Source organism: Salmo trutta, chromosome 33, assembly GCF_901001165.1.
Source record: "Salmo trutta chromosome 33, fSalTru1.1, whole genome shotgun sequence".
NCBI classification, from domain to species: domain Eukaryota; kingdom Metazoa; phylum Chordata; class Actinopteri; order Salmoniformes; family Salmonidae; genus Salmo; species Salmo trutta.
The window spans coordinates 44,811,483-44,832,655 of NC_042989.1; the positions used below are offsets into that span (position 1 = coordinate 44,811,483).

Below are 21,173 nucleotides of genomic sequence, written 5' to 3' on the forward strand. Positions count from 1 at the left end.
TAGTCCAGAGTCCGGCAGGGGTCAAACCGGGAAGACTATCAAAAACAGAATAGCAAAAGGAGTATGGGGAAAAACACGCTGGTTGACTTGACTAAACATACAAGACGAACTGGCACAGAGAGACAGGAAACACAGGGATAAATACACAGAGAGACAGGAAACACAGGGATAAATACACTGGGGCAGAGAGACAGGAAACACAGGGATAAATACACTGGGGCAGAGAGACAGGAAACACAGGGAGAAATACACTGGTACAGAGAGACAGGAAACACAGGGATAAATACACTGGGGCAGAGAGACAGGAAACACAGGGATAAATACACAGAGAGACAGGAAACACAGGGATAAATACACTGGAGCAGAGAGACAGGAAACACAGGGATAAATACACTGGGGCAGAGAGACAGGAAACACAGGGATCAATACACTGGTACAGAGAGACAGGAAACACAGGGATAAATACACTGGGGCAGAGAGACAGGAAACACAGGGATAAATACACAGAGAGACAGGAAACACAGGGATAAATACACTGGGACAGAGAGGCAGGAAACACAGGGATAAATACACTGGGGCAGAGAGACAGGAAACACAGGGAGAAATACACAGAGACAGGAAACACAGGGATAAATACACTGGGGCAGAGAGACAGGAAACACAGGGATAAATACACTGGGGCAGAGAGACAGGAAACACAGGGATAAATACACTGGGGCAGAGAGACAGGAAACACAGGGATAAATACACTGGTACAGAGAGACAGGAAACACAGGGGTAAATACACTGGTACAGAGAGACAGGAAACACAGGGATAAATACACTGGGGCAGAGAGACAGGAAACACAGGGAGAAATACACTGGTACAGAGAGACAGGAAACACAGGGAGAAATACACTGGTACAGAGAGACAGGAAACACAGGGATAAATACACTGGGGCAGAGAGACAGGAAACACTGGGATAAATACACAGAGAGACAGGAAACACAGGGATAAATACACTGGGGAAAATAAGACCTGGAGGGGGTGGAGACAATCACAAGGACAGGTGAAACAGATCAGGCTGTGACACTTTGCATTATTCTGAAGGCCTACTACAACACATAGCATGTTATCATTTCCCTTACAATAACTCTGATTAGTCATAGAGTTACAGTAGATAAAACTGTCCCATGACAGCTTCTTTTTACAAAGTAAAACGTAAAAGAGAAATGGTATCGACCTGCAAGGCGTGCGGTCAAATGATTTGTTGCTGGTAAATAGGCATAATACAAACTCATCATTAGACTATTGTCTTTCTAAATTAAATCAACCTCTTCACCCTCCTTATCATTCAGTTAGGCCGTTTTTAAATTTCAACAGTTTCATTCAATTGTGAAGTAATGTGCACAATTATTGCCCGTTCATTCAGTGATGAGAGACTCATTAGTGCCTGGCTGGGTACCAACGTCCTACAGCACATTGTCTTGCCGGATTAGGTTGGGAACAGGTTTGAAAAAAAAACTAAAGTATAAAAGGCTCTAAATACTTCTCTGTTTGTGATTTAAAAAATTCGGACAAATGAGCAGCGTAAAATACAAACATTTTAGGAAAAGTCAGGACATAGTTTATTACATTTTTTTGGCCGATTTGTAATTTCTTTTCAAATGACAAAATTAAACGTTAGTGGCTGGTGGCCTGTGGCGGTTCTTGTGTTAACAGGTACATGCTTGTCAACAATTGGCCAGAATAATTTGACCAAATACCCCAGTGCTGTGGCTGGATTCTCCTCCTTATACACATTCAACAAGAGAGTCCTGAGAAAACATGTTGTAGGATCTCTTATAAATAACTTCTGGCCCTGCCTTTGGTCATTTGGCTTTCCTTGTTATTGTCGGTGTAACTGTTCATTCTATATGACCCATGATTGTTATAATAATGTTATAATGTTGTTATATTCATGTGATAATGTTGTTATATTCATGTGATAATGTTATATTCATGTGATAATGTTGTTATATTAATGTGATAATGCTGTTATAATAATGTGATAACATTGTTATAATGTGATAATGTTATATTCATGTGATAATGTTGTATTACAGCGTGCCAGGTATATTAATGTGATAATGTTGTTATATTAATGTGATAATGTTGTATTACAGCGTGCCAGATATATTAATGTGATAATGTTGATATATTCATGTGATAATGTTGCATTACAGCGTGCCAGTTATATTACTGTGATAATGTTGTTATATTAATGTGATAATGTTATATTCATGTGCTAATGTTGTTATATTAATGTGATAATGTTATGTTCATGTGATAATGTTGTATTACAGCGTGTCAGTTATATTCCTGTGATAATGTTGTTATATTAATGTGATAATGTTATATTAATGTGATAATGTTGTTATGTTCATGTGATAATGTTGTATTAAAGCGTGTCAGTTATATTCATGTGATAATGTTGTTATATTCATGTGATAATGTTGTTATATTAATGTGATAATGTTATATTCATGTGATAATGTTGTTATATTCATGTGATAATGTTGTTATAATAATGTGATATTGTTGTTATATTCATGTGATAATGTTGTATTACAGCGTGCCAGGTATATTCATGTGATAATGTTGTTATAATAATGTGATAATGTTGTTATATTCATGTGATAATATTGTTATAATAATGTGATAATGTTGTTATATTCATGTGAAAATGTTGTATTAATGTGATAATGTTATATTAATGTGATAATGTTGTTATAATAATGTGATAATGTTGTTATATTCATGTGATAATGTATTACAGCGTGTCAGTTATATTACTGTGATAATGTTGTTACATTAATGTGATAATGTTGTTATATTAATGTGATAATGATGTTATATTAATGTGATAATGTTGTATTACAGCGTGCCAGGTATATTCATGTGATAATGTTGTTATATTCATGTGATAATGTTGTTATATTCATGTGATAATGTTGTTATATTCATGTGATAATGTTGTATTACAGCATGCCAGTTATATTAATGTGATAATGTTGTTATATTAATGTGATAATGTTGTATTAATGTGATAATGTTGTTATAATAATGTGATAATGTTGTTATGATAATGTGATAATGTTATATTCATGTGATAATGTTGTATTGCAGCGTGCCAGTGTAACGGCCATGCCGGTATATGTAACACTAACAACGGGAAGTGTTTCTGCACCACTAAGGGCATCAAAGGAGACCACTGTCACCTGTAAGTACACTACAGTACATATTACACACTTAGTACATACATATTACAAACTGAGTACATAGTACATAGCAGTAAGTCTGTTTCACTGCATACAGTTCAGACCACTATCACCTGTATAACTAACTCAGTACAGTTCAGACCACTATCACCTGTATAACTAACTAACTCAGTACAGTTCAGACCACTATCACCTGTTTAACTAACTAACTCAGTACAGTTCAGACCACTATCACCTGTATAACTAACTAACTCAGTACAGTTCAGACCACTATCACCTGTATAACTAACTAACTCAGTACAGTTCAGACCACTATCACCTGTATAACTAACTAACTAACTCAGTACAGTTCAGACCACTATCACCTGTATAACTAACTAACTCAGTACAGATCAGACCACTATCACCTGTATAACTAACTAACTCAGTACAGTTCAGACCACTATCACCTGTATAACTAACTAACTCAGTACAGTTCAGACCACTATCACCTGTATAACTAACTAACTCAGTACAGTTCAGACCACTATCACCTGTATAACTAACTAACTCAGTACAGTTCAGACCACTATCACCTGTATAACTAACTAACTCAGTACAGTTCAGACCACTATCACCTGTATAACTAACTAACTCAGTACAGTTCAGACCACTATCACCTGTATAACTAACTAACTAACTCAGTACAGTTCAGACCACTATCACCTGTATAACTAACTAACTCAGTACAGGTCAGACCACGATCACCTGTATAACTAACTAACTCAGTACAGTTCAGACCACTATCACCTGTATAACTAACTAACTCAGTACAGTTCAGACCACTATCACCTGTATAACTAACTAACTCAGTACAGTTCAGACCACTATCACCTGTATAACTAACTAACTCAGTACAGTTCAGACCACTATCACCTGTATAACTAACTAACTAACTCAGTACAGTTCAGACCACTATCACCTGTATAACTAACTAACTCAGTACAGTTCAGACCACTATCACCTGTATAACTAACTAACTCAGTACAGTTCAGACCACTATCACCTGTATAACTAACTAACTCAGTACAGTTCAGACCACTATCACCTGTATAACTAACTAACTCAGTACAGTTCAGACCACTATCACCTGTATAACTAACTAACTCAGTACATGTCGACCTAGTTATTCTTCTCATTCTATATCTTTCCTTTCATTTCTCTCTCACGCTTTTCTGTCATTATGATCCTACCCTGCTGTGTAGTCATTGACTGCATGGTTTCCTAGTCAGTTGTTAAGTCACAGAAGGATTCATATAAGTTATATATTTACGCTTCACATTGTTGTTTCGAAAAATTTAAATCCTCTCTTTTATTCCCTTTCCTCTGCTTTCCCTCAGGTGTGAGGTGGAGAACCGTTACCAAGGAAACCCTCTGAAAGGAACGTGTTACTGTAAGTGGAACTCCAATCTACCTTCAGAGTAGAAAATCACGCTGAGGCTGAGTCCTTCAGAGGAGAACATCACGCTGAGTCCTTAAGAGTAGAACACCACACTGAGGCTGAGTCCTTCAGAGTAGAACATCACGCTGAGGCTGAGTCCTTCAGAGTAGAACATCACGCTGAGGCTGAGTCCTTCAGAGTAGAACATCACGCTGAGGCTGAGTCCTTCAGAGTAGAACATCACGCTGAGGCTGAGTCCTTCAGAGTGGAACATCACGCTGAGGCTGAGCCCTTCAGAGTAGAACACCACGCTGAGGCTGAGTCATTCAGGGTAGAACATCACGCTGAGTCCTTCAGGTAGAACATCACGCTGAGTCCTTCAGAGTGGAAAATCACACTGAGGCTGAGTCCTTCAGGGTAGAACATCACGCTGAGTCCTTCAGAGTAGAACATCACACTGAGGCTGAGTCCTTCAGAGTAGAACATCACACGGAGGCTGAGTCCTTCAGAGTAGAAAATCACGCTGAGGCTGAGTTCGTCAGGGTAGAACATCACGCTGAGGCTGAGTCCTTCAGAGTGGAACATCACGCTGAGGCTGAGTCCTTCAGGGTAGAACATCACGCTGAGTCCTTCAGAGTAGAACATCACACTGAGCCTGAATCCTTCAGAGTAGAACATCACGCTGAGGCTGAGTCCTTCAGAGTGGAACATCACGCTGAGGCTGAGTCATTCAGGGTAGAACATCACGCTGAGTCCTTCAGAGTAGAACATCACGCTGAGTCCTTCAGAGTGGAACATCACGCTGAGGCTAAGTCCTTCAGGGTAGAACATCACGCTGAGTTCTTCAGAGTAGAACATCACACTGAGGCTGAGTTCTTCAGAGTAGAACATCACGCTGAGGCTGAGTCCTTCAGAGTAGAACATCACACTGAGGCTGAGTCCTTCAGAGTAGAACACCACACTGAGTCCTTCAGAGTAGAACATCACGCTGAGGCTGAGTCCTTCAGAGTGGAACATCATGCTGAGGCTGAGTCCTTCAGAGTAGAACACCACCCTGAGGCTGAGTCCTTCAGGGTAGAACATCACGCTGAGTCCTTCAGAGTGGAACATCACGCTGAGTCCTTCAGAGTGGAACATCACGCTGAGGCTGAGTCCTTCAGAGTAGAACATCACGCTGAGGCTGAGTCCTTCAGAGTAGAACATCACGCTGAGGCTGAGTCCTTCAGAGTAGAACATCATGCTGAGGCTGAGTCCTTCAGAGTGGAACATCACGCTGAGGCTGAGCCCTTAAGAGAAGAACACCACGCTGAGGCTGAGTCATTCAGGGTAGAACATCACGCTGAGTCCTTCAGGTAGAACATCACGCTGAGTCCTTCAGAGTGGAACATCACGCTGAGTCCTTCAGAGTAGAACATCACGCTGAGGCTGAGTCCTTCAGAGTAGAACATCACGCTGAGGCTGAGTCCTTCAGAGTAGAACATCACGCTGAGGCTGAGTCCTTCAGAGTGGAACATCACGCTGAGGCTGAGCCCTTCAGAGTAGAACACCACGCTGAGGCTGAGTCATTCAGGGTAGAACATCACGCTGAGTCCTTCAGGTAGAACATCACGCTGAGTCCTTCAGAGTGGAACATCACACTGAGGCTGAGTCCTTCAGGGTAGAACATCACGCTGAGTCCTTCAGAGTAGAACATCACACTGAGGCTGAGTCCTTCAGAGTAGAACATCACACGGAGGCTGAGTCCTTCAGAGTAGAAAATCACGCTGAGGCTGAGTTCGTCAGGGTAGAACATCACGCTGAGGCTGAGTCCTTCAGAGTGGAACATCACGCTGAGGCTGAGTCCTTCAGGGTAGAACATCACGCTGAGTCCTTCAGAGTAGAACATCACACTGAGCCTGAATCCTTCAGAGTAGAACATCACGCTGAGGCTGAGTCCTTCAGAGTGGAACATCACGCTGAGGCTGAGTCATTCAGGGTAGAACATCACGCTGAGTCCTTCAGAGTAGAACATCACGCTGAGTCCTTCAGAGTGGAACATCACGCTGAGGCTAAGTCCTTCAGGGTAGAACATCACGCTGAGTTCTTCAGAGTAGAACATCACACTGAGGCTGAGTTCTTCAGAGTAGAACATCACGCTGAGGCTGAGTCCTTCAGAGTAGAACATCACACTGAGGCTGAGTCCTTCAGAGTAGAACACCACACTGAGTCCTTCAGAGTAGAACATCACGCTGAGGCTGAGTCCTTCAGAGTAGAACATCACGCTGAGGCTGAGTCCTTCAGAGTAGAACATCATGCTGAGGCTGAGTCCTTCAGAGTGGAACATCACGCTGAGGCTGAGCCCTTAAGAGAAGAACACCACGCTGAGGCTGAGTCATTCAGGGTAGAACATCACGCTGAGTCCTTCAGGTAGAACATCACGCTGAGTCCTTCAGAGTGGAACATCACGCTGAGTCCTTCAGAGTGGAACATCACGCTGAGGCTGAGTCCTTCAGGGTAGAACATCACGCTGAGTCCTTCAGAGTAGAACATCACACTGAGGCTGAGTCCTTCAGAGTAGAACATCACACGGAGGCTGAGTCCTTCAGAGTAGAAAATCACGCTGAGGCTGAGTTCGTCAGGGTAGAACATCACGCTGAGGCTGAGTCCTTCAGAGTGGAACATCACACTGAGGCTGAGTCCTTCAGGGTAGAACATCACGCTGAGTCCTTCAGAGTAGAACATCACACTGAGGCTGAGTCCTTCAGAGTAGAACATCACACGGAGGCTGAGTCCTTCAGAGTAGAAAATCACGCTGAGGCTGAGTTCGTCAGGGTAGAACATCACGCTGAGGCTGAGTCCTTCAGAGTGGAACATCACGCTGAGGCTGAGTCCTTCAGGGTAGAACATCACGCTGAGTCCTTCAGAGTAGAACATCACACTGAGCCTGAATCCTTCAGAGTAGAACATCACGCTGAGGCTGAGTCCTTCAGAGTGGAACATCACGCTGAGGCTGAGTCATTCAGGGTAGAACATCACGCTGAGTCCTTCAGAGTAGAACATCACGCTGAGTCCTTCAGAGTGGAACATCACGCTGAGGCTAAGTCCTTCAGGGTAGAACATCACGCTGAGTCCTTCAGAGTAGAACATCACGCTGAGGCTGAGTTCTTCAGAGTAGAACATCACGCTGAGGCTGAGTCCTTCAGAGTAGAACATCACACTGAGGCTGAGTCCTTCAGAGTAGAACACCACACTGAGTCCTTCAGAGTAGAACATCACGCTGAGGCTGAGTCCTTCAGAGTAGAACATCACGCTGAGGCTGAGTCCTTCAGAGTAGAACATCACGCTGAGGCTGAGTCCTTCAGAGTGGAACATCACGCTGAGGCTGAGCCCTTAAGAGAAGAACACCACGCTGAGGCTGAGTCATTCAGGGTAGAACATCACGCTGAGTCCTTCAGGTAGAACATCACGCTGAGTCCTTCAGAGTGGAACATCACGCTGAGTCCTTCAGAGTGGAACATCACGCTGAGGCTGAGTCCTTCAGGGTAGAACATCACGCTGAGTCCTTCAGAGTAGAACATCACACTGAGGCTGAGTCCTTCAGAGTAGAACATCACACGGAGGCTGAGTCCTTCAGAGTAGAAAATCACGCTGAGGCTGAGTTCGTCAGGGTAGAACATCACGCTGAGGCTGAGTCCTTCAGAGTGGAACATCACGCTGAGGCTGAGTCCTTCAGAGTAGAACACCACCCTGAGGCTGAGTCCTTCAGGGTAGAACATCACGCTGAGGCTGAGTCCTTCAGAGTAGAACATCACACTGAGGCTGAGTCCTTCAGAGTAGAACATCACGCTGAGGCTGAGTCCTTCAGAGTAGAACATCACGCTGAGGCTGAGTCCTTCAGAGTAGAACATCACGCTGAGGCTGAGTCCTTGAGAGTGGAACATCACGCTGAGGCTGAGTCCTTCAGAGTAGAACACCACCCTGAGGCTGAGTCCTTCAGGGTAGAACATCACGCTGAGTCCTTCAGAGTAGAACATCACGCTGAGTCCTTCAGAGTGGAACATCACGCTGAGGCTATTCCTTCAGGGTAGAACATCACGCTGAGTCCTTCAGAGTAGAACATCACACTGAGGCTGAGTCCTTCAGAGTAGAACATCAAGCTGAGGCTGAGTTTTTCAGAGTAGAACATCACGCTGAGGCTGAGTTTTTCAGAGTAGAACATCACGCTGAGGCTGAGTCCTTCAGAGTAGAACATCACGCTGAGGCTGAGTCCTTCAGAGTAGAACATCACGCTGAGGCTGAGTCCTTCAGAGTAGAACATCACGCTGAGGCTGAGTCCTTCAGAGTAGAACATCACGCTGAGGCTGAGTCCTTCAGGGTAGAACATCACGCTGAGTCCTTCAGAGTAGAACATCACGCTGAGTCCTTCAGAGTGGAAAATCACGCTGAGTCCTTCAGAGTGGAACATCACGCTGAGGCTGAGTACATCAGAGTAGAACATCACGCTGAGGCTGAGACATTCAGAGTAGAACATCACGCTGAGTCTGAGTCCTTCAGAGTAGAACATCACGCTGAGGCTGAGTCCTTCAGAGTGGAACATCACGCTGAGGCTGAGTCCTTCAGAGTGGAACATCACGCTGAGGCTGAGTCCTTCAGAGTGGAACATCACGCTGAGGCTGAGACCTTCAGAGTAGAACACCACGCTGAGGCTGAGTCATTCAGGGTAGAACATCACGCTGAGTCCTTCAGGTAGAACATCACTCTGAGTCTTCAGAGTGGAACATCACGCTGAGGCTGAGTCCTTCAGGGTAGAACATCACGCTGAGTCCTTCAGAGTAGAACATCACGCTGAGTCCTTCAGAGTGGAACATCACGCTGAGTCCTTCAGAGTGGAACATCACGCTGAGGCTGAGTCCTTCAGAGTAGAACATCACACTGAGGCTGAGTCCTTCAGAGTAGAACATCACGCTGAGGCTGAGTCCTTCAGAGTAGAACATCATGCTGAGGCTGAGTCCTTCAGGGTAGAACATCACGCTGAGTCCTTCAGAGTAGAACATCACGCTGAGTCCTTCAGAGTGGAACATCACGCTGAGGCTAAGTCCTTCAGGGTAGAACATCACGCTGAGTTCTTCAGAGTAGAACATCACACTGAGGCTGAGTTCTTCAGAGTAGAACATCACGCTGAGGCTGAGTCCTTCAGAGTAGACCATCACACTGAGGCTGAGTCCTTCAGAGTAGAACACCACACTGAGTCCTTCAGAGTAGAACATCACGCTGAGGCTGAGTCCTTCAGAGTGGAACATCATGCTGAGGCTGAGTCCTTCAGAGTAGAACACCACCCTGAGGCTGAGTCCTTCAGGGTAGAACATCACGCTGAGTCCTTCAGAGTAGAACATCATGCTGAGTCCTTCAGAGTGGAACATCACGCTGAGTCCTTCAGAGTGGAACATCACTCTGAGGCTGAGTCCTTCAGAGTAGAACATCACGCTGAGGCTGAGTCCTTCAGAGTAGAACATCACGCTGAGGCTGAGTCCTTCAGAGTGGAACATCACGCTGAGGCTGAGCCCTTAAGAGTAGAACACCACGCTGAGGCTGAGTCATTCAGGGTAGAACATCACGCTGAGTCCTTCAGGTAGAACATCACGCTGAGTTTTTCAGAGTAGAACATCACGCTGAGGCTGAGTCCTTCAGAGTAGAACATCACGCTGAGGCTGAGTCCTTCAGAGTAGAACATCACGCTGAGGCTGAGTCCTTCAGAGTAGAACATCACGCTGAGGCTGAGTCCTTCAGATTAGAACATCACGCTGAGGCTGAGTCCTTCAGGGTAGAACATCACGCTGAGTCCTTCAGGGTAGAACATCACGCTGAGTCCTTCAGAGTAGAACATCACGCTGAGTCCTTCAGAGTGGAACATCACGCTGAGTCCTTCAGAGTGGAACATCACGCTGAGGCTGAGTCCTTCAGAGTAGAACATCACGCTGAGGCTGAGTCCTTCAGAGTAGAACATCACGCTGAGGCTGAGTCCTTCAGAGTAGAACATCACGCTGAGGCTGAGTCATTCAGGGTAGAACATCACGCTGAGTCCTTCAGGTAGAACATCACGCTGAGTCCTTCAGAGTGGAACATCACGCTGAGGCTGAGTCCTTCAGGGTAGAACATCACGCGGAGTCCTTCAGAGTAGAACATCACGCTGAGGCTGAGTCCTTCAGAGTGGAACATCACGCTGAGGCTGAGTCCTTCAGGGTAGAACATCACGCTGAGTCCTTCAGAGTAGAACATCACGCTGAGTCCTTCAGAGTGGAACATCACGCTGAGTCCTTCAGAGTGGAACATCACGCTGAGGCTGAGTCCTTCAGAGTAGAACATCACGCTGAGGCTGAGTCCTTCAGAGTAGAACATCACGCTGAGGCTGAGTCCTTCAGAGTAGAACATCACGCTGAGGCTGAGTCCTTCAGAGTAGAACATCACGCTGAGGCTGAGTCCTTCAGAGTGGAACACCACGCTGAGGCTGAGCCCTTCAGAGTAGAACACCACGCTGAGGCTGAGTCATTCAGGGTAGAACATCACGCTGAGTCCTTCAGGTAGAACATCACGCTGAGTCCTTCAGAGTGGAACATCACGCTGAGGCTGAGTCCTTCAGGGTAGAACATCACGCTGAGTCCTTCAGAGTAGAACATCACACTGAGGATGAGTCCTTCAGAGTAGAACATCACACGGAGGCTGAGTCCTTCAGAGTAGAAAATCACGCTGAGGCTGAGTTCGTCAGGGTAGAACATCACGCTGAGGCTGAGTCCTTCAGAGTGGAACTTCACGCTGAGGCTGAGTGCTTCAGGGTAGAACACCACACTGAGTCCTTCAGAGTAGAACATCACACGGAGGCTGAGTTCTTCAGAGTAGAAAATCACGCTGAGGCTGAGTTCGTCAGGGTAGAACAACACGCTGAGGCTGAGTCCTTCAGAGTAGAACATCACGCTGAGGCTGAGTCCTTCAGAGTAGAACATCACGCTGAGGCTGAGTCCTTCAGAGTAGAACATCACGCTGAGGCTGAGTCCTTCAGAGTAGAACATCACGCTGAGGCTGAGTCCTTCAGAGTAGAACATCACGCTGAGGCTGAGTCCTTCAGGGTAGAACATCACGCTGAGTCCTTCAGAGTAGAACATCACGCTGAGTCCTTCAGAGTGGAAAATCACGCTGAGTCCTTCAGAGTGGAACATCACGCTGAGGCTGAGTACATCAGAGTAGAACATCACGCTGAGGCTGAGACATTCAGAGTAGAACATCACGCTGAGTCTGAGTCCTTCAGAGTAGAACATCACGCTGAGGCTGAGTCCTTCAGAGTGGAACATCACGCTGAGGCTGAGTCCTTCAGAGTGGAACATCACGCTGAGGCTGAGTCCTTCAGAGTGGAACATCACGCTGAGGCTGAGCCCTTCAGAGTAGAACACCACGCTGAGGCTGAGTCATTCAGGGTAGAACATCACGCTGAGTCCTTCAGGTAGAACATCACTCTGAGTCCTTCAGAGTGGAACATCACGCTGAGGCTGAGTCCTTCAGGGTAGAACATCACGCTGAGTCCTTCAGAGTAGAACATCACGCTGAGTCCTTCAGAGTGGAACATCACGCTGAGTCCTTCAGAGTGGAACATCACGCTGAGGCTGAGTCCTTCAGAGTAGAACATCACACTGAGGCTGAGTCCTTCAGAGTAGAACATCACGCTGAGGCTGAGTCCTTCAGAGTAGAACATCATGCTGAGGCTGAGTCATTCAGGGTAGAACATCACGCTGAGTCCTTCAGAGTAGAACATCACGCTGAGTCCTTCAGAGTGGAACATCACGCTGAGGCTAAGTCCTTCAGGGTAGAACATCACGCTGAGTTCTTCAGAGTAGAACATCACACTGAGGCTGAGTTCTTCAGAGTAGAACATCACGCTGAGGCTGAGTCCTTCAGAGTAGACCATCACACTGAGGCTGAGTCCTTCAGAGTAGAACACCACACTGAGTCCTTCAGAGTAGAACATCACGCTGAGGCTGAGTCCTTCAGAGTGGAACATCATGCTGAGGCTGAGTCCTTCAGAGTAGAACACCACCCTGAGGCTGAGTCCTTCAGGGTAGAACATCACGCTGAGTCCTTCAGAGTAGAACATCATGCTGAGTCCTTCAGAGTGGAACATCACGCTGAGTCCTTCAGAGTAGAACATCACGCTGAGGCTGAGTCCTTCAGAGTAGAACATCACGCTGAGGCTGAGTCCTTCAGAGTGGAACATCACGCTGAGGCGAGCCTTAAGAGTAGAACACCACGCTGAGGCTGATCATTCAGGGTAGAACATCACGCTGAGTCCTAGGTCAGGTAGAACATCACGCTGAGGTCTACAGAGTAGAACATCACGCTGAGGCTGAGTCCTTCAGAGTAGAACATCACGCTGAGGCTGAGTCCTTCAGAGTAGAACATCACGCTGAGGCTGAGTCCTTCAGAGTAGAACATCACGCTGAGGCTGAGTCCTTCAGATTAGAACTCACGCTGAGGCTGAGTCCTTCAGTAGAACATCACGCTGAGTCCTTCAGGGTAGAACATCACGCTGAGTCCTTCAGAGTAGACATCACGCTGAGTCCTTCAGTGGAACATCACGCTGAGTCCTTCAGAGTGGAACATCACGCTGAGGCTGAGTCCTTCAGAAGTAGAACATCACACGGAGGCTGAGTCCTCAGGTAGAACATCACGCTGAGCTGAGTTTTTCAGAGTAGAACATCACGCTGAGGCTGAGTTTTTCAGAGTAGAACATCACGCTGAGGCTGAGTTCTTCAGAGTAGAACGTCACGCTGAGGCTAAGTCCTTCAGGGTAGAACATCACGCTGAGTCCTTCAGAGTAGAACATCACACTGAGGCTGAGTCCTTCAGAGTAGAACATCACGCTGAGGCTCAGTCCTTCAGAGTAGAACATCACGCTGAGGCTGAGTTCTTCAGAGTAGAACATCACACTGAGGCTGAGTCCTTCAGGGTAGAACTTCACGCTGAGTCCTTCAGAGTAGAACATCACGCTGAGTCCTTCAGAGTGGAACATCACGCTGAGGCTAAGTCCTTCAGGGTAGAACATCACGCTGAGTCCTTCAGAGTAGAACATCACACTGAGGCTGAGTCCTTCAGAGTAGAACATCACGCTGAGGCTCAGTCCTTCAGAGTAGAACATCACGCTGAGGCTGAGTTCTTCAGAGTAGAACATCACACTGAGGCTGAATCCTTCAGACTAGAACATCACGCTGAGGCTGATTCCTTCAGAGTAGAACACCACACTGAGTCCTTCAGAGTAGAACATCACGCTGAGGCTGAGTCCTTCAGAGTGGAACATCACGCTGAGGCTGAGTCCTTCAGAGTAGAACACCACCCTGAGGCTGAGTCCTTCAGAGTGGAACATCACGCTGAGGCTGAGTCCTTCAGAGTAGAACACCACCCTGAGGCTGAGTCCTTCAGAGTAGAACATCTCGCTGAGTCCTTCAGAGTGGAACATCACGCTGAGGCTAAGTCCTTCAGGGTAGAACATCACGCTGAGACATTCAGAGTAGAACATCACGCTGAGGCTAAGTCCTTCAGGGTAGAACATCACGCTGAGTCCTTCAGAGTAGAACATCACACTGAGTCTGAGTCCTTCAGAGTAGAACATCACGCTGAGGCTGAGTTCTTCAGGGTAGAACATCACGCTGAGGCTGAGTCCTTCAGAGTAGAACATCACGCTGAGGCTGAGTCCTTCAGAGTGGAACATCACGCTGAGGCTGAGTCCTTCAGAGTAGAACATCACGCTGAGGCTCAGTCCTTCAGAGTAGAATATCACGCTGAGGCTGAGTTCTTCAGAGTAGAACATCACACTGAGGCTGAATCCTTCAGAGTAGAACATCACGCTGAGGCTGAGTCCTTCAGAGTACAACACCACACTGAGTCCTTCAGAGTAGAACATCACGCTGAGGCTGAGTCCTTCAGAGTGGAACATCACGCTGAGGCTGAGTCCTTCAGAGTAGAACACCACCCTGAGGCTGAGGCCTTCAGGGTAGAACATCACGCTGAGTCCTTCAGAGTAGAACACCACCCTGAGTCTGAGTCCTTCAGGGTAGAACATCATGCTGAGTCCTTCAGAGAAGAACATCACGCTGAGTCCTTCAGAGTGGCACATCACGCTGAGGCTATTCCTTCAGGGTAGAACATCACGCTGAGTCCTTCAGAGTAGAACATCACACTGAGGCTGAGTCCTTCAGAGTAGAACATCACGCTGAGGCTGAGTTTTTCAGAGTAGAACATCACGCTGAGGCTGAGTTTTTCAGAGTAGAACATCACGCTGAGGCTGAGTTCTTCAGAGTAGAACGTCACGCTGAGGCTGAGTCCTTCAGAGTAGAACATCACGCTGAGGCTGAGTCCTTCAGAGTGGAACATCACGCTGAGGCTGAGTCCTTTCGAGTAGAACACCACCCTGAGGCTGAGTCCTTCAGAGTAGAACATCTCGCTGAGTCCTTCAGAGTGGAACATCACGCTGAGGCTAAGTCCTTCAGGGTAGAACATCACGCTGAGTCCTTCAGAGTAGAACATCACACTGAGGCTGAGTCCTTCAGAGTAGAACATCACGCTGAGGCTCAGTCCTTCAGAGTAGAACATCACGCTGAGGCTGAGTTCTTCAGAGTAGAACATCACACTGAGGCTGAGTCCTTCAGGGTAGAACTTCACGCTGAGTCCTTCAGAGTAGAACATCACGCTGAGTCCTTCAGAGTGGAACATCACGCTGAGGCTAAGTCCTTCAGGGTAGAACATCACGCTGAGTCCTTCAGAGTAGAACATCACACTGAGGCTGAGTCCTTCAGAGTAGAACATCACGCTGAGGCTCAGTCCTTCAGAGTAGAACATCACGCTGAGGCTGAGTTCTTCAGAGTAGAACATCACACTGAGGCTGAATCCTTCAGACTAGAACATCACGCTGAGGCTGAATCCTTCAGACTAGAACATCACGCTGAGGCTGATTCCTTCAGAGTAGAACACCACACTGAGTCCTTCAGAGTGGAACATCACGCTGAGGCTGAGTCCTTCAGAGTAGAACACCACCCTGAGGCTGAGTCCTTCAGAGTGGAACATCACGCTGAGGCTGAGTCCTTCAGAGTAGAACACCACCCTGAGGCTGAGTCCTTCAGAGTAGAACATCACGCTGAGTCCTTCAGAGTGGAACATCACGCTGAGGCTAAGTCCTTCAGGGTAGAACATCACGCTGAGTCCTTCAGAGTAGAACATCACACTGAGGCTGAGTCCTTCAGAGTAGAACATCACACTGAGTCTGAGTCCTTCAGAGTAGAACATCACGCTGAGGCTGAGTTCTTCAGGGTAGAACATCACGCTGAGGCTGAGTCCTTCAGGGTAGAACTTCACGCTGAGTCCTTCAGAGTAGAACATCACGCTGAGTCCTTCAGAGTGGAACATCACGCTGAGGCTAAGTCCTTCAGGGTAGAACATCACGCTGAGTCCTTCAGAGTAGAACATCACACTGAGGCTGAGTCCTTCAGAGTAGAACATCACGCTGAGGCTCAGTCCTTCAGAGTAGAACATCACGCTGAGGCTGAGTTCTTCAGAGTAGAACATCACACTGAGGCTGAATCCTTCAGACTAGAACATCACGCTGAGGCTGAATCCTTCAGACTAGAACATCACGCTGAGGCTGATTCCTTCAGAGTAGAACACCACACTGAGTCCTTCAGAGTGGAACATCACGCTGAGGCTGAGTCCTTCAGAGTAGAACACCACCCTGAGGCTGAGTCCTTCAGAGTGGAACATCACGCTGAGGCTGAGTCCTTCAGAGTAGAACACCACCCTGAGGCTGAGTCCTTCAGAGTAGAACATCACGCTGAGTCCTTCAGAGTGGAACATCACGCTGAGGCTAAGTCCTTCAGGGTAGAACATCACGCTGAGTCCTTCAGAGTAGAACATCACACTGAGGCTGAGTCCTTCAGAGTAGAACATCACACTGAGTCTGAGTCCTTCAGAGTAGAACATCACGCTGAGGCTGAGTTCTTCAGGGTAGAACATCACGCTGAGGCTGAGTCCTTCAGAGTAGAACATCACGCTGAGGCTGAGTCCTTCAGAGTGGAACATCACGCTGAGGCTGAGTCCTTCAGAGTGGAACATCACGCTGAGGCTGAGTCCTTCAGGGTAGAACTTCACGCTGAGTCCTTCAGAGTAGAACATCACGCTGAGTCCTTCAGAGTGGAACATCACGCTGAGGCTAAGTCCTTCAGGGTAGAACATCACGCTGAGTCCTTCAGAGTAGAACATCACACTGAGGCTGAGTCCTTCAGAGTAGAACATCACGCTGAGGCTGAGTCCTTCAGAGTAGAACATCACGCTGAGGCTGAGTTCTTCAGAGTAGAACATCACGCTGAGGCTGAGTCCTTCAGAGTAGAACACCACCCTGAGGCTGAGTCCTTCAGGGTAGAACATCACGCTGAGTCCTTCAGAGTGGAACATCACGCTGAGGCTATTCCTTCAGGGTAGAACATCACGCTGAGTCCTTCAGAGTAGAACATCACGCTGAGTCCTTCAGAGTGGAACATCACGCTGAGGCTAAGTCCTTCAGGGTAGAACATCACGCTGAGTCCTTCAGAGTAGAACATCACACTGAGGCTGAGTCCTTCAGAGTAGAACATCACGCTGAGGCTGAGTCCTTCAGAGTAGAACATCACGCTGAGGCTGAGTTCTTCAGAGTAGAACATCACGCTGAGGCTGAGTCCTTCAGAGTAGAACACCACCCTGAGGCTGAGTCCTTCAGGGTAGAACATCACGCTGAGTCCTTCAGAGTGGAACATCACGCTGAGGCTATTCCTTCAGGGTAGAACATCACGCTGAGTCCTTCAGAGTAGAACATCACGCTGAGTCCTTCAGAGTGGAACATCACGCTGAGGCTAAGTACATCAGGGTAGAACATCACGCTGAGGCTGAGTTCTTCAGAGTAGAACATCACGCTGAGGCTGAGTCCTTCAGGGTAGAACATCACACTGAGGCTGAGTCCTTCAGAGTAGAACATCACACTGAGGCTGAGTCCTTCAGAGTAGAACATCACGCTGAAGCTGAGTCCTTCAGAGTAGAACATCACGCTGAGGCTGATTCCTTCAGAGTAGAACATCACGCTGAGGCTCAGTCCTTCAGAGTGGAACATCACGCTGAGGCTGAGTCCTTCAGGGTAGAACTTCACGCTGAGTCCTTCAGAGTAGAACATCACACTGAGGCTGAGTCCTTCAGAGTAGAACATCACACTGAGGCTGAGTCCTTCAGAGTAGAACACCACACTGAGTCCTTCAGAGTGGAACATCACGCTGAGGCTGAGTCCTTCAGAGTAGAACACCACCCTGAGGCTGAGTCCTTCAGAGTAGAACATCACGCTGAGTCCTTCAGAGTGGAACATCACGCTGAGGCTAAGTCCTTCAGGGTAGAACATCACGCTGAGTCCTTCAGAGTAGAACATCACACTGAGGCTGAGTCCTTCAGAGTAGAACATCACACTGAGGCTGAGTCCTTCAGAGTAGAACATCACGCTGAGGCTGAGTCCTTCAGAGTAGAACATCACGCTGAGGCTGATTCCTTCAGAGTAGAACATCACGCTGAGGCTGAGTCCTTCAGAGTGGAACATCACGCTGAGGCTGAGTCCTTCAGGGTAGAACTTCACGCTGAGTCCTTCAGAGTAGAACATCACGCTGAGTCATTCAGAGTGGAACATCACGCTGAGGCTAAGTCCTTCAGGGTAGAACATCACGCTGAGTCATTCAGAGTAGAACATCACACTGAGGCTGAGTCCTTCAGAGTAGAACATCACGCTGAGGCTCAGTCCTTCAGAGTAGAATATCACGCTGAGGCTGAGTTCTTCAGAGTAGAACATCACACTGAGGCTGAATCCTTCAGAGTAGAACATCACGCTGAGGCTGAGTCCTTCAGAGTACAACACCACACTGAGTCCTTCAGAGTAGAACATCACGCTGAGGCTGAGTCCTTCAGAGTGGAACACCACCCTGAGGCTGAGTCCTTCAGGGTAGAACATAACGCTGAGTCCTTCAGAGTAGAATATCACGCTGAGGCTGAGTTCTTCAGAGTAGAACATCACACTGAGGCTGAATCCTTCAGAGTAGAACATCACGCTGAGGCTGAGTCCTTCAGAGTAGAACACCACACTGAGTCCTTCAGAGTAGAACATCACGCTGAGGCTGAGTCCTTCAGAGTAGAACACCACCCTGAGGCTGAGTCCTTCAGGGTAGAACATAACGCTGAGTCCTTCAGAGTAGAACACCACCCTGAGGCTGAGTCCTTCAGGGTAGAACATCACGCTGAGTCCTTCAGAGAAGAACATCACGCTGAGTCCTTCAGAGTGGAACATCACGCTGAGGCTATTCCTTCAGGGTAGAACATCACGCTGAGTCCTTCAGAGTAGAACATCACACTGAGGCTGAGTCCTTCAGAGTAGAACATCACGCTGAGGCTGAGTTTTTCAGAGTAGAACATCACGCTGAGGCTGAGTTTTTCAGAGTAGAACATCACGCTGAGGCTGAGTTCTTCAGAGTAGAACATCACGCTGAGGCTGAGTCCTTCAGAGTAGAACATCACGCTGAGGCTGAGTCCTTCAGAGTGGAACATCACGCTGAGGCTGAGTCCTTCAGAGTGGAACATCACGCTGAGGCTGAGTCCTTCAGGGTAGAACATCACGCTGAGTCCTTCAGAGTAGAACATCACGCTGAGTCCTTCAGAGTGGAACATCACGCTGAGGCTAAGTCCTTCAGGGTAGAACATCACGCTGAGTCCTTCAGAGTAGAACATCACACTGAGGCTGAGTCCTTCAGAGTAGAACATCACGCTGAGGCTCAGTCCTTCAGAGTAGAACATTACGCTGAGGCTGAGTTCTTCAGAGTAGAACATCACACTGAGGCTGAATCCTTCAGAGTAGAACATCACGCTGAGGCTGAGTCCTTCAGAGTAGAACACCACACTGAGTCCTTCAGAGTAGAACATCACGCTGAGGCTGAGTCCTTCAGAGTGGAACATCACGCTGAGGCTGAGTCCTTCAGAGTAGAACACCACCCTGAGGCTGAGTCCTTCAGGGTAGAACATCACGCTGAGTCCTTCAGAGTAGAACATCACACTGAGGCTGAGTCCTTCAGAGTAGAACATCACACTGAGGCTGAGTCCTTCAGAGTAGAACATCACGCTGAGGCTGAGTTCTTCAGGGTAGAACATCACGCTGAGGCTGAGTCCTTCAGAGTAGAACATCACGCTGAGGCTGAGTCCTTCAGAGTGGAACATCACGCTGAGGCTGAGTCCTTCAGAGTGGAACATCACGCTGAGGCTGAGTCCTTCAGGGTAGAACTTCACGCTGAGTCCTTCAGAGTAGAACATCACGCTGAGTCCTTCAGAGTGGAACATCACGCTGAGGCTAAGTCCTTCAGGGTAGAACATCACGCTGAGTCCTTCAGAGTAGAACATCACACTGAGGCTGAGTCCTTCAGAGTAGAACATCACGCTGAGGCTCAGTCCTTCAGAGTAGAACATCACGCTGAGGCTGAGTTTTTCAGAGTAGAACATCACGCTGAGGCTGAGTCCTTCAGAGTAGAACACCACCCTGAGGCTGAGTCCTTCAGGGTAGAACATCACGCTGACTCCTTCAGAGTGGAACATCACGCTGAGGCTATTCCTTCAGGGTAGAACATCACGCTGAGTCCTTCAGAGTAGAACATCACGCTGAGTCCTTCAGAGTGGAACATCACGCTGAGGCTAAGTCCTTCAGGGTAGAACATCACGCTGAGTCCTTCAGAGTAGAACATCACACTGAGGCTGAGTCCTTCAGAGTAGAACATCACGCTGAGGCTCAGTCCTTCAGAGTAGAACATCACGCTGAGGCTGAGTTCTTCAGAGTAGAACATCACGCTGAGGCTGAGTCCTTCAGAGTAGAACACCACCCTGTGGCTGAGTCCTTCAGGGTAGAACATCACGCTGAGTCCTTCAGAGTGGAACATCACGCTGAGGCTATTCCTTCAGGGTAGAACATCACGCTGAGTCCTTCAGAGTAGAACATCACGCTGAGTCCTTCAGAGTGGAACATCACGCTGAGGCTAAGTACATCAGGGTAGAACATCACGCTGAGGCTGAGTTCTTCAGAGTAGAACATCACGCTGAGGCTGAGTCCTTCAGGGTAGAACATCACACTGAGGCTGAGTCCTTCAGAGTAGAACATCACACTGAGGCTGAGTCCTTCAGAGTAGAACATCACGCTGAAGCTGAGTCCTTCAGAGTAGAACATCACGCTGAGGCTGATTCCTTCAGAGTAGAACATCACGCTGAGGCTCAGTCCTTCAGAGTGGAACATCACGCTGAGGCTGAGTCCTTCAGGGTAGAACTTCACGCTGAGTCCTTCAGAGTAGAACATCACACTGAGGCTGAGTCCTTCAGAGTAGAACATCACACTGAGGCTGAGTCCTTCAGAGTAGAACACCACACTGAGTCCTTCAGAGTGGAACATCACGCTGAGGCTGAGTCCTTC

General features: G+C 47.6%; 1 protein-coding gene across 1 annotated transcript in view; it reads left to right on the forward strand.

Moving 5' to 3' along the window:
• Window positions 1-21,173, forward strand: part of LOC115172182 (attractin-like) — a 127,290-nt gene that overhangs the window by 90,287 nt on the left and 15,830 nt on the right. The window contains 2 exon segments of the mRNA XM_029729338.1: window positions 3,149-3,242; window positions 4,620-4,672. Coding sequence (XP_029585198.1) covers window positions 3,149-3,242; window positions 4,620-4,672 — 147 coding nt within the window.